Source organism: Coptis chinensis, chromosome 7 (genome assembly GCF_015680905.1).
Source record: "Coptis chinensis isolate HL-2020 chromosome 7, ASM1568090v1, whole genome shotgun sequence".
Classification (NCBI taxonomy): Eukaryota; Viridiplantae; Streptophyta; class Magnoliopsida; order Ranunculales; family Ranunculaceae; genus Coptis; species Coptis chinensis.
In genome coordinates, this window is record NC_141462.1 from 79962349 (window position 1) to 79977534 (window position 15186).

The 15186-nt window shown below is 35.4% G+C and overlaps 1 protein-coding gene across 1 annotated transcript; it reads right to left on the bottom strand.

Annotated features, from left to right (window-relative positions):
- Positions 1 to 99: 99 nt before the first annotated feature.
- Positions 100 to 9230, bottom strand: LOC147489189 (ATP-dependent RNA helicase DEAH11, chloroplastic-like). Its single transcript, XM_086570708.1, is given in 4 exon segments — positions 100 to 1555; positions 4255 to 4494; positions 4497 to 7386; positions 8243 to 9230. Coding segments are annotated over 4 exon segments (5244 nt in total). The 5' UTR covers positions 9137 to 9230; the 3' UTR covers positions 100 to 335.
- Between the last annotated feature and the right edge of the window lie 5956 nt (positions 9231 to 15186).

The following is a 15186-nucleotide window of genomic DNA, read 5'->3' on the forward strand; positions in this document are numbered from 1 at the left end:
TCCGTAATGTTTCATCTGAATTGTAAGCGGAACTTTGTAGTTTCCAGGAAATGATTTTACCAAGTACAAATGCAAAAGGGAGAGAAGAGGGCAAGCAAATGAAGAACATTTAGATGTTTGGATTTACAGAGGAAGTGAACAGTATTAAGGGGCATAATCTGAATGTGTAAATGCACAATCTACGAGGTAGCACATATACCTTGAGTTGAGCTTACACGTTCAAATAAATTTACATTCAGATACAGTATAATTGAGATATATATTCACACTAACATAACCTAATAGTAGGGTTCATATTATTGATATATATTCACACTAACATAACCTAATAGGGTTCATATTATTGCAAGATGCACCGTTCTCAGGTGCCCATAGCAATCCTCACTGCTGCTGAAATATTCCAAACAAACCCAGCAAATATGATTTCCACACTTGCACTCAATGTGATTGCACCCATCCACCTTCTCTATCATATATCCACACACAGGGCAACACTTCACATCCTCCTTCCCTTTACACCACTCTTTCAGTGATGAGTCTGGATCCTCTTTGAACTCTTTATACTTTTCACAAGGTATATAAGGATGGTATTCTAAGTGACACCGTTTGCAAGTCTCAACATAGCAAGCTCCACAGACAAACGGCTCGGCAACCATCCCAGGCTGGGTAACTCGATAAAGTGAAGGGCAGTCCGGAGATGGACAGAACCTGTAATTGCCACCACTTGAAGTCACAAATGCCCCCAAGGAAGCTCGGAAGAGGTCCTCCAATTTCTGTGCTACTAACAGAGACCTCAAATCTGCAAGCAAGATCGGTCTCCCACAGCCTTCATGGGTGCAGCACAATGGAAATCCATCATGGCTTTTAATTGCAGACTCGCACTGCTCCACCAAACATGGCCTACAGAAACAGTGGGAACAAGTTTCAAGTTGATAACAGTCATCCACTTCACACAAGCAAATGGGGCATGAAGTTTCACCCTCAGGCACCTCAGACAGCCCACTATCACCCAGAGACCTTGCGACATCATGAATTATCTCTTCCAATTTCTGCTTCAACTCTTTGTCCCCTCGTAACAAGAGTGCATGACGACGGGTGCTAAGCACTAACTCAGCACCAGGTGCCTTCTCCTTGAGCCCATGAAGATCTGGGCCGAACTTCTTAACCACTTCTCTCATTAAATTGTGAGGGAGATCTTTGCCCCGGAGACAAATTTCAAGCTGTTTGTTTTCATTAAGGGATAACAGAGATCGCACCAATCTAAATTCAGCTGTAGTAAGTTTCTCCTGTGGACCGAAGATTCTGACATTCAGGTTTTGCCTATCATACAGAATGAAGGTTCCCGTGTCTCGCTGCACTGTCCACTTGAGTGCAATACCATCTCGGGTAAAGAGAAGTTGCAGTATACTTGGAGTGAGGTTGGGATGATTTATGTTCTTCCCTTTCAGTATCTGCTCAAGTGGTCTTCTCATGTCTGCAACAGTTTTAGTAGCATTTGCTGATAACTTCACCCGGTAAGAGCCATTCTCATTCCTCTCCAGATTGTAGGTTACACCTGCATAGAAGAACGACAATACCACTTAAAAATTAATGCAAAAATAACTGGCTGAGGTTTTGCTCATATGCCCCTAAACAGTGGCTGTGCTCCCAAGTATCTACATCTATATTGGCATCAACTACCTAAATCATGCTAATGACAGCTGGCAATTGGATTTAAAGACCGAGAAGACTGTTGGTCGGGGTATCAAAACCATATATTAAATACTCAAGATGACAGCAATCTAGATGATTTCATATGATGTTGCACAAGCGCACACAACTTATAGGATCATATAACATGACTTGCAATCGGACCCATAATACACCCACATATTGGACAATCTAGACATAGGTGTAGCCTTACCAATTACAAACCACAAATAGAAACTATCTAACAAGCAAGAGATGTACCAAATTAATTGATGAAACAAAGTATAAAAGGAAAACAAATATTCTTTTATGTATTGCTATGATAATCTTGATAACTAATAAATTACCATGGCCTGCAATTACTTGATGTTTAAGATGCATCTTTCTAAAGTGTGTGTGTATATATATATATATATATATATACAGTCCTTCTCTTAAAAGTAGCTACTTAAATTAACTTTAAAATAAATACGTAAGTAAAACTTCACCTATAAAATAAATTTAAACCTATTTTTTTTTGTAGATATGATATACTCAATATTAAGATCATCTCTACAAAATTTCAGCTCATTTGGAAACCTCTAACATTAGCAAAAAACAACTACAAAAATACAACATTTCTAGACCGTTAGATTTCTTTTTAAAGATAACAACAATTTTTATCTATGTTAGAGGTTTCCAAATGAGCTGAAATTTTGAGAAGATAATTATTATGATGAGTGTTTCATAACCACAAAAAATTAGGTTTGAATTTATTTTGTAGGTGAAGTTTTATGTACGTACTTATTTTAAGTTAACTTAAGTAGCTACTTTTTAGAGAATTACTATATATATAAGCATATTTCTCATTACATAAATATTTCTATACTTCTACAGTATTCTCCTTTTCTCACGCAATCCAAATAATATCCGAGTCCAAAATAAATATCCCAATAACGCCTTCAATCTGTAAAAGATATGCATTGATAAAGAGCAAGTGCACAATCCAATTCCTATCATATTTTTCTCCCCATTAGGTAAAAGATATGCATTGATAATATAATAAACCAATATATTAAGTCTAATCGAGCTAGCAGTTGGCTCACGAGTTCCTATCATATTTTATTTTATTTTTCTTTGATCCATAGTGAGATATTAATATAACATGAAAATTACATCAACACATGAAAAATATGCAAAACAAAAGCAGGAAAACGTAATAGGCACACAGAAAGTTGGAAACACATAAAAGATGGGGAAACTCCACGAGTTAATAAACGGGAGAATAAAACAAAAGACAAAAGAAACCACCCCGTTTCTCATCCCTTGGATCCTTCAGTCCAAACTAATATGAAATTGGTCCAGAAACATGCTCAATTCAATTCACTAATTATTATAACATAACCTAAAAGTAAAACTACGCCAAACAAAACGAGATCCCTCCTCATGCTCGTTGTGTTAAGAGCAGAAAAACTCTTGAACATGTCCAATTATACATACATTCTGATTAAACGCCGGAACCAAAGGTTTCAGAATCGGTTTTTTTTTAGCCAGATCGGATCAGACTGGTCCCAGTTCAAACCAACGGTTCAAATAAAACCCAACTGGGTCTTTGTTAAGAAATATCCTAAAAAATATTATATATTTAAGGTTAATAGAGTAAAGTATTTAATGTTTGGGTTGAGTCAACTCGGCCGGGTTAAGCAAAAACAACTGAGTTGAACCGATTTTTAAACCGAGTTATGCTTGAACCACCGAATTTACCGGTTTCTAAGTTGAAACGGACGGTTCAAACCGATGATGAAACCAGGTTCTATGTTGAACTAGTTCAACATAAAAAAGTGGACCCAGGGAGCTCCAACTTCGGTTCAAGCTTGAACCAGCGGAGTCATAAAACCATAGCCGGAACAGTCCTAACTGAAAGCAAATAGCAAAAGGAAAACCAAAAAATAAAATAAAGTGAATAAACAAATTCAAAAAATAAACAAATGCACACACAAACACATAAGCATCTCCTGGTTTATCCCTTCCAGATGATGCCCTAATTCATGTTGTAATTGAATTTGACCAAACACTCAATTTGTACTTTTTTTTATTATATACAGTCTATCTTCAGTATTGTAGAATTTTATCCTAAAATCTTTTTCCATAAAAATAAAATGGTTTTGAGCAATGACAGGGTTAACAAAAGGGGTCGGTCCTCTTCTGCTTGTCAATCTTCTGAATGAATTAATTTAGATTTTTGGATCAGGTTTTAAAATATGTTCTTCGACTGAATAAACCCTTAAATAGGTATGGAGCCATTTATTTGCAGAAGAAGGAATCTCACGAGAATCTGGACTTCTTTCACTTACAATGCATCCGATTCTAGCTTTAATCCAGGGAGTTAGTACACGTGTGAATGAGAAAGGAGGAAACCTCCAGACTTTGTTTGCATAGGTTGTGAAGCAAAATGGAAATCTCCATACTACCTACTTTAAGTGTGAGTAAAATCAATTTCAACTCAGCCATTGAATCAAAGGGTCCTAAATGATGGAAGTGAATTTTCCCACATATATTTTAAGTATGTAAAGTTATAGGAGGTACCATTTCGATGCCTGAAGCTTTCAAATAATGAATCCAGCTGTTGCTTGACAACAGGGTAAACAGGAGCAGGGAAAGATACAGAGCTGTGAAACATGTGTTGGCATTGTATGCTCTGCCATGAACAACAACCAGTGAGTACTTTCCCTTGGATATGATCCAAAGCCATTGCAGCTTCCAAATGTAGTCTCCCATCGAAAGTGATAAAAGCTTTCATAAAGTAATCTCTTGGCTCAGGGGGAACACCTGCACGTGAAAATTATTGCCAGGCATATTCTTGCTAGGAATAAAAGGAGCAATTTCTTTCACAAGTGCATCTTCACAGGCAGAGCACGAAGGATTATTAACAGCCTCTCCTCTGACCAGGTGAATATCAAATATTTTCCTATTTGTAGCAGTTCTGAAAGTCTCTAAGAGTTCTGGTTCAGATAATTCTCTGTGAATTCCGCTCACGACTACAGAATCTTCATTCTTGCTCCTTTCAGAATAAACAAATCTTCCTTTAATCAAGAGATTAGAAAAATCGCCAATGATAAAATCAACATCCTGCCTTGCACACTTAACAAAGGCATAACCCTTGCTACACCGACGTGGCCAGCAAACCCTTGCTCTTACAGCAGGGTATGTGAATCTATCACCTCCAGAGGTAGGCCGCGAAGGAGATACCTTCAGCAGTGAGCCGTTCACTTCCCTACCATTCATCTCCAAAACAGCCTTTTCAGTAGCTTCAGGGGTAAGAAATGTTATCCTCCCCCACTTTTCAGAGTCCTGGCCATGTCCAGTCCCTGTATACTTGTGGAAGCTAGAAATGCCTGACACACACTCCTCAAACATCACCAGAAGTTCCTTATCATCAAGAGTATGCAAATTTGAATGGAATACGTCCACGGTCAGATACCTCTTATCCAGCTCTAGATGCCTAATTTCACCTCCAGCCCCTATCAGAGCGAAGGAAGGAGTGGAGCCTGGTCCACCACGATACAAGCATTTTTCTATGCACTCATCTGTTAACCACTTTGCTTCGTACCGTAGAGCATCATTTACACGGGTAGTTACCATTTCCATATCCGCTGGGGGGGCAAATACCTGAATTTCATTTTTATCTAACTCAATTTCAATACCAATCCGTTCATCCTTGCAAGCATTTTGAATCTGTGAAACAAGAGACAACAGACCACTATTTGCCTTTCCACAAAACCTTTTCAGGAGGAGAGTGCCAAACCCATTCATCACAGTCACCAGTAACTTCTGTTTCTCCATCTCATCAAATAGAGAAGGAGAAAGTGTATACAAGCAATCATGATCGATAGCAGTTACACAAGCCAAATATTGACTTGGCATAGACAGAAGATCAGCAAAAACTACCCAGCTTGGCTTCTGGCTGTATATTAACAATGAAGATGATGGGTGGAGCTGAACATATTGTTTTGTTAAAGCCACTTGGTAACCGAGCCGATCGTATCCAGAGTACATCGCTACGTTTTCAGCAAGAGATGAAAGTATTACCTTCTTCAGATTTTTATGGTGCTCGGTGGGCTCTTCTGGGTTCCAACACCAAAAATTTGGAATTATAGAGTGGAGCTCATTTTTCAGGCAATACTCCAATTCTTGTACAGCATCTTTACACCGTCTCATTGATTTTGCATTGATGCTGTTACTAACACACCATCTACTTTGATTAGCAGTTGGCTCGTTTTCCCACTCCTTGTAAACGGAAAGCAAGGTGAAAAGGTCCCCATCGGGATGGCAGAATGGCACCTTACGGCAATCAGACTTTAATTTTTCATCATCATTACCAACTCGGTAAAAAATGGTACTGGCATTTGCCATAACAGCAGCGAGGACAAGTCCTTCTTTACACAAACGGTAGTGAAGACTTTCAAGAATAAGTTTTCCAAGACGAGGCTCAATACCCAATTTAACCAAGTACCGACCATTCTCAGTAAATTCAAAAGCACCATTTTTGCCTGTTATGGCACCTAAATGAATTAGATTCTCAATCGCCATATCAATAGCCTTAGGATTAGGGGCATCAATAAAATCAAAATCCTGTACATTCTTTATTCCCATGGCAATGATCCTCAGCACGGCAATTCCGAGATGAACTTTACGAATCTCTGGTTCTTGATGAGAAGGCATCGACTGAAAATCGTCCTCAGAGTATAGCCTGTAACACTTTCCAGGTTCAGTTCTACCAGCACGACCAGCACGTTGATTGGCAGAACTTTGACTGGTTCTACAAACTCGGAGCACATTCATACCGGTGCTGGGCTCGAACCATCTCTCTTTAGCCATGCCGCAGTCCACCACAAACTTAATTCCTGGAATAGTTAAGGATGTCTCAGCAAGGTTTGTGGCAAAAATAACCTTGCGCTCTTTGTAGTTCTTGAAAACCTTTTCTTGTTCTTCTGATGAGAGTTTTCCGTGCAAAGGCAATGCAACTGTATAGGGAGCTTTGAAGTTTTCAGAAGCCCACTCTACTTCAATCTGAGATGTCAAAAAAGCAAGAATAGCACCCTCTTTTTCCATTCTATGGATCTCATTCACAGTCTTAACAACATCAGAAACATAGGAAGCACAATTACCCAACTCCGGTCTTCTAATGGCATCAGACTGTCCAGATGCACTAGGAATGTATTTGATATCAACAGGAAAGTTTCTACCATCCACATGATAGGTTCCACAACCAAAGAAGTAGTCTGAAAGTTTGCAAGCATCGGCAGTAGCAGACATGATAATAAGCCTCAAATCCACCCTCTCAAGCAGCAGACCTTTTAACAATGCCAATAAGAGATCTGTGTTCAAACTCCTTTCATGAGCTTCATCTACAATGACATACGATATTCCAGCCAGTGTCTTATCATTCATGTAATGCTGTAGCAGACAATGGTCTGTCATGAAAATAACTTTAGATTTAAATCCCTGAGCAGATGAAAATGATGGATAACAAATAACTGCATCATCTTTATAACAACCACTGCTTTCTTCCCCGACCCTTTGTGCCAAAGAAACAGCAGCAATCTTGCGGGGTTGAGTACATATGATGGAACCAGCACCGGCCAATCCTGAATCAGCTAGAAACTGAACCAACTGCGTACTCTTTCCAGATCCAGTCTCTCCAATCAAGACCATTGCCTGAGAGAATGATAACAAGAAGAAAATAAAAATACTCGTTACAAGTATGCTGCCATACTCGGTATACAAAACTGGATATAACCTTCAAGAGGAGAGACAAAAAGAAAGCAAATACAAATGGGAAAGATATTATGCAATGAGGCACACTGCATGAGAAAGATTCTTGTACGTACATAGAACTATAAACTACTATTCCTTTTCAAATTTTCTGGAGTGATAAACTTTCGGAATCTCATTCACTTTATATATGTGAAAATGAACTTTCAGTCTTTCGGTAGTCAACTACCATCATTTCAGTGGTCAATTTTAAACGTGAGGAGGTACACCACCGCCATCTCAAAAAACTCTTTTACCGGGTATTATGGGTGTATTTTGTTTGCGGAAAATGGGGTTATATGTAACTTTGAAGGAGTGAGAAACCAGGTTTTTCTATAATTCTCCCTAGAACAAAGTAGGCTTTTCAAAGCAGCTCATCCAAATTCTAGCCACACCAAGTTTCCTACGTATAAGCCAAAAACCTTTACATAAGAACCTAAAGTCTTGGCTGAACCTTCCCAATGTGCAACTAAACACTTGGCGCCAACCTTTCATCCCTTTGGGTTAGGCGACTTTCCAACATACCTTAGAGGGATATATTCCGGTTTCTTCTTCATAAAAATCAAAGAAATAGCATACCCAATTCTGATAAAGGGAAAGTGCCTACACCCTAATTTCCAAACATACCAACACAAACAATAATAAAAACAGTTGAAACTTCCAACGACAAAACGTAGCAAACACAAATACATGAATTACAAACAACTAAAACATAATCAAAACACAGAACAGGCATATGTATATATATATATATATATACCTGCTGCCCATGAATCATTTTCAAAATATCCTGTCGGAACGAATAAATCGGCAAACCATCCTCAAGCCTTCTACATTCCCTTACAATAACAAAATGTATCTTATTCCAATCAAGTTCACTAGGAAACATAAGTACATCCAACTTCCCATCATCAATAACAAAAGGCACGTTATACTGAGACCCATCAATATGTCCCAAAACACATTCCATACCAATCCTAAACTCCTCTAACCTTTTCTTCACAAGCTCAATTTCCTTAACAAGTCCTTCTTTCTTCCTCTCAAGTTTCTCAAACTCAAACAACTTAACACCTCTCCTCCTCTTAAACGCCCCATCAATCTCCCCAACTTCCTTCTCCGCAACTTCAATCTTTTTCCTCCACCTAAACACCAAGTCCCCTTCCATCAACCCCTTCACATGATTAATAAACAACGACTTCATGGCATTCCTCAACTCATCCTTATCCGAAGGCACCGTAACATTAGATATCAAATTAGGATTCAAATAATGTACCCCTTTAAGCCTCTTCCCCCATAGGTACAAAATCGCGTCAAGTGTATCTTTCCATTGCCTATATTGTAACGTGGCGGCGACATATTTAGACGGTGAAATAAACTTTGCTTCTGGAATTGGCACACATTGTTCAACTAATCTAATCACATGGTCCTCATGAAAAGTCCTGTTGTTAACTGAACGTAGCTGGATAACGAAATTTGAGTGGGAGTATAGAGTGGGTGTTGATGTTTGACGATTGGTTTGGTGATTTGAGGTAAAGGGTCGTTCTGTATAGTGATTGTTGTGATAATTTCGGGTGTTTGATGAGAAATTGTGTTGTTGTCTGTTGTTGATATTATTATCGTGTCGGTAAGTTGGCGAAAGATTGTAGCTTTTCATGATGCTGTGGTTTCATAAAAGAAAAAGGGTTTTTGAGAGTGTGGGGAAGAAGAAGGGTTTTGGTTTTGGAAAAATGAGGAAAGGGAAATAATTTTATGTGTTTTTTGTTTTTGTTTTTATTATAAAGAGATGAATCGGCTGCTCCCGGTTACTAGTAGTCTAATAAACCCTAATCCTTTACAATTAACGACCCTACAAGTTGAGTTCATCTTGTTGTCTTAATCATACAAATCTAAAATAAATTTTGTTCTAAATAATTTAACATATCATCTGTAACCGTCTTTTCTAGATAGAATCCGGATCGGCGATTTTAGAATAGGTAACTTCGAATTCTTCTCTATGTTCTATTTTGTTAGAAAAATTAAACTCTTTATCATTTTATCTATATTTTTAGCGCAATTTATCAACCTAGGAGAGATAGATATGGAAAAGTACAATATCGCTTCTGAGCCTCTCATAGATATTGGCATTAATATCTATAGAGCACCAGAGCTACGGGAAAAAAAATGACAATTATCGAGATGTTATTACATAAAAGGTAATAATTTTTGAATGATTACATTATTATAATAATTATTATAACATCTTATAATGAAATGGGAATGATCTTTTTTATGGTAAGTAATGTCAAACTTCATATGAACATCATAAGACAAATTGTATACTTCTGATTATACTAACCATATTATTCGTCAAAGAGGTTATTGTATATATTTTTAGGTATGTTGTTAATAAATGTTTCTGTAATTACAGCTCACGGTTTTGTTTTGGGTTTCAATTAAATCTTGTGTGTCGATCACTTATGGTAGTTATCAATTATATAACATTGGAGGAAATGGATTTTGGTTTTTATATGTTTTTTTTCATGTATAGAGAGATGAATCGGCTACTCAACTGTAAAGAGATTTTATATCTTGTGTGGAGAAATGAGAAGGTGTTTTCAGTGTAATAAAGTGATTAGTAGTGGAAGTCTACAACTAACCTTAATTGAATATATGAAATTTTATGGGGAAAAAAAACTAATAATAAATAGTGGAACTCAAGTTCGATTTGTAGTCTTATAATAATCCTAATATAATTTTATTTTTTTTTAAATAGATATAGTTATTTACAATTTTAATTTATGTTTACAAAATTAAAGGTATTAATTAGATTTAGGATTTCGAAAGCCATATAAAACTTTAGTAAATTAGTTAATTAGTTTGAAGAAAAACGTCGTATTTGTTGTTTGTTATCAAAGTTGATGGAGCAGCAAAATGAAATGTAATCATTGTAAGATATAGACTACAATACCACAAAGTGATGAGGATCAACGTAAGTTTAGGAAGGTGGTGGTGTAGAGATTTGCAAGATTTCAATGTATTCTCATGACATGATTGAAAAAAAATACCTAACTATTCCAATCTTGATATTAAGAGGGTGTTTTTTTTTTTGCTATTTATAAGTGGTTACTACTTATTTTAACGTTTTGTAAAGATGTTGAAACAAGTATATCAAAGTATAATTGTAATGACCGTGACCATTATAACTATGTCAAGGTTATATAGTATACGAATAGAGGTTTTATAACATCTCGTGTTTTATTTTTTTATTTTTCCTAATAATAATAATAATAATGGATAATAGATAAAATAAAATAGGATAAGTGTTAGTGGAAATAGGAGACGTGGGTTTATGGGATAAACCTTCTTCTCTATTTCGGGGTTTTTTAAAACAGAAAAGAAACAAAATAGGATTGGTCAAAAAGAGAGTTTTACAGAAAAGAGGGTTTCACAGAGAGGAAAGGGAGGAGAGAAGTTTTTCTGGAAATCTACGAATAACTAGCTGACATTTGGAGCTAATCACGGGTGAGTAGATACTTTCAACAATATAAAATGTTACACTTTGGTAAAATTCTAAAACACTGATTTACTGTGGAATCATCATTTTTTTTTTTGTCGACTGTAAAGGTCGAAAATGTGGTTGTATACGCGTGTGATTGTTAGAACTAAATGGTATAAAACAAATAAATACATAAGATTGTTAACGCATAGGAACAGATATACTGTAACCTCGCAAGATTGTTTTTTTTGTTTAACCAGGAATGAAATTGAGTTTCCTTTTAATGATATAGTTAATTGTTCTTATGGACTCAAAACTTATTGATTGCCGCGAGTGTAAACTGTTTTGCCTGATGAAGTGATATCTTTGTTTTCTTTTACTGTCGATTGAATTGAAGGGTGGTATTATCCTTGGTTGTTGGTTGTTGTCTGGTGAATAATAGATGAGTTGTTGTTGTTGGGAAATGATTGGTAGTGGTGGAATCATGGTATGAGTGTTGTGAAGCTCTGAGCAGCCATTAATGACGGAAATATCGCGAGTTTGGAGAACTGGGGGAATCGCGTTTTCTTTGTATGGTTAGATGGGGTTTTTGGTAGAGAGGAAAACCGGTGGGTTCATAGTGGAGATAGATGGCCGGTGGTGGCTGCTGTAGTGGTGGAGGTGCTGTGAGGAAGAAGAACGTCATGTTCATTCTTTCTTTTGGCTGTTGGGCTTGGGCCGATATCAATGGGTGGGCTTGAGTGTTTTAAATTTTGACATTTCATTTTGGGCTTAAGTGTTAGACTTTGGACCCTAGTCTTTGGGCTTTTGGGTTAGAGGAATTTAGGTCTGGTTTACTGCTGTTAACCTGGCTGGTTAATTTTGACTGTTGACCAGGGTTGACTTTGACCAGTTGACTCAATTTGACTTTTAACTCGGATTATGATTCGGTCTATTAGGATAGGTCTAGGGCTATTAGCATGTTTGGCTTTAGGCTAAAACATTTCTATATATACGTGTGTAAGTGTATTAACTACTATGTGATATTTCAGTATTTTATGATATGCAACGTTATGACACTTAGACATCAATCTAATTAATAACGCGTAAACCAAAAATACATGAAACAAAATACTCCTTTCGTTCTCTGAAATAATGTATGCAATAAAGTTCAATAATGCATAAACAAATTTATTGCACCTTTTTAGAACTCTCCACGCCTCAAGTTTTGGATTTGAGTTTTATGACTGATGATGTCATATGTTAGGTGGGCATTTATTGAATGTGTCATAAATAGCCCGTTAGCGTTATATATGGGTATTCATTGAATGTGACATGAATGACCAGATTGTTTGGACTGCCCTAGCTAGAGAGGAACTAAGATATTCGCCTTGCGGGTTAGTTGTATTCATTGATTGTATGGGTGTGCTTGGACTTGCATTTGCATACTGATAGGATATTTATATATGTTTATTTAGAATTTATAACTTTCGTTTACATGGGAGGTAGGACTTAATAATATTTTGTGCAGGGGCGCGGTCCTATCCTTATACAGCAGTGGATATCGGTAAGTTTTAATTCAATTTCTTAGTTATTAAAACCAGTTATTATAATGAGTTAATAAAATAGAAGTCTTGCTTGGAAAGAAACTATGCCGATTGAAATGACGGAACTACCTGTCTTCCAAGCTGAGAATGTTTTAGTTATGATATATTTAAAGTGTTAGTTTGATAAGTAAAGATTGAAAATGTTTATATGTGGTTAGTCTACTCATACCAGCAAATTTCATTTTGCTGACCCATGTTTGCTTTGTTTTGGTAACGTGGGTGTGTTCTTGGGAACATAGGTGGAAGACAGTAGAACCGCGGCGTGTAATTTGGATTCTTGCCTGGAGCAGTCCGTTAGTTCTTTTATTAGGTCTGATTCTTATTGAAATGATGTAATAACGTAGTTTATATTTTTCAGCATGACATGAGAACATGGTAGTGAGGACTATTATTAAGAGAGTTTGTTTGATGTTTTGTTTGGACGGGAGATAGCTTAATAAAGTGATGGTGGAAATTTATGGGGTTTATTTATTTTCAAGTGGTTTCTTCTATGATGTGGGTTTTAGGTTTTTATATGTACGTGTTGTATCCACTCCGTCATAGCCTGAGTTTTTAGACAATTGAACCGAGTGATGTTTGAGATATTTATTTTTCAAATATTCACTTTGTAATTATTTAGAAATTCGGGCAGTGACAGATTTACTTTCTAACACACACCTATTCAAAGAGCAAGCCTAACTCAAGTAATCACAATACTCATGGCATTTGACAAACGCAAAAAAACACGGAAAAGCTGATATTAGCAATACAAATAAATAACTTAGACAACGCACGCCAAATATAAGCTTTTGGACGAAATCAGCCACTACTCAGGATGTCAGAAACAAATTATTAATGACTTAATTAATCAAGTACCTAGTATATTGGGAAAGAAAATACATTTTCAGGCATCCACCTTCTTATCAAGTTTTATGTCAGTATTCTCATATAAAATGAAGCAAAACCAGGAAACATAACTTCCACGAGTAACGCTATCTCAATATCAGAGTAGTAGGTATTGTCAGTTTTCAATGGAGAATGTCTCAAATCTAGATATTCTATTAGGATCTTGAATAAGTTTCACTGGAGCCGATTTAACAATGTCATTTAGATGATAGAACAAAATTCTAACAAATGTAATCAGACTAGCTATGTGGGCCATCAAAGTATTTCGCATTTGCAAAATATAATATATCATATAGATGTGAATACCTCGCAACTTTCCTACTAGTTGCGTGAAACTCTTGAATGAAAACTAGAAATATCATGCATATATAATATTATAATCTACCTATAATTTACTACTTATAAGTGTTTTGCTACCTATAAGTTTATGTAATTCAAATTTTGCTACTTATACTTTTGCCACTTATAAGTAGCAAAAATATACTATAAAAAAGGTTTACCACTTATAAATAGTTGAAAAACAAACACCCAAAAAAACAAATGGTCCACCACTTACACTGGCGAATAAGAAGTAAACACTTACAAAAACAAAAACAAAAAAACAAACACCCCCTAAATATTACTCAAGTCCACAATTTAATGAGGATAGCAAATATGAAACATTAATCTAGAATTATGTTAACAGTTTTGGAAATAAATATTGTGTAATCAAGCGATAATAACATGTTTTTGATGGTCGGTTCCTATTTTCTGTACATATACATCTACAATGTTTACATATACATTTACATTATTTACATATATGAAACATTCGATGAAGTTGATTGTTGATCTATTATGATCTTCGTAATTTATTTGGGGGGTTTTTGACTTAACCCCCACGAATAGATCCCTCTTTTGAGCCATTTTGAGAATCATTACTGATTGCCCCTCATTTTAGAGTTAATTTTTCATATTGACAATTTTACCCTTATGTCAAATTTGTAAAAACCCCCTATTTTTAACATACGTTTTTGAAAATCCAAAAAAAAAAAAAATAAATAAAGATTTGAAAACTCAAAAAATTTGGAAAATTGAAAAAAAAAATCATGAAAAAAATAACAAAAACTCGAAAACAAATTAAAAAATATTCGATAAAAGGAAAATTCAAAAAAAAAATCCAAAATTTTCCAAAAATTGAAAAAACAAATCGGGAAAAAAATTAGAAAAAATTTAAAATAAAATTGAAAAAATGCATAAAAATTTGAAAAAATAATAAAACAACTCAAATTTTTTGAAAAAAATAATAAAATTAATTTGTTTTCCTATATTTTGAGTTGTTTTATTATTTTTTTCAAATTTTTAAGCATTTTTTCGATGTTATTTTATTTTGCCAAAAAAAAAATTTCGGATTTTTTTTCCGATTTTTTTTTCAATTTTTGGAAAATTTTGGAGTTTTTTTTATTTTCCTTTTATCGTATTTTTAATTTGTTTTCAAGTTTTTGTTATTTTTTTTTCAATTTTCTGGATTTTTTGAGTTTTCAAATTTTTATTTATTTATTTTTTTTGAATTTTCAAAATTTTCAAAGACATATGTTAAAAAGGGGAGTTTTTACAAATTTGACATAAGGGCAAAATTGTCAGTATAAAAAATTAACTCTAAAATGGGAGGCAATCAGTAATGATTCTCAAAATGGGGGATTATCTCAAAAGAGGATCTATTCGTGGAGGGTTAAATAAAAAAAAACCCTTTATTTGACAGATATAAGAAATTGTTTA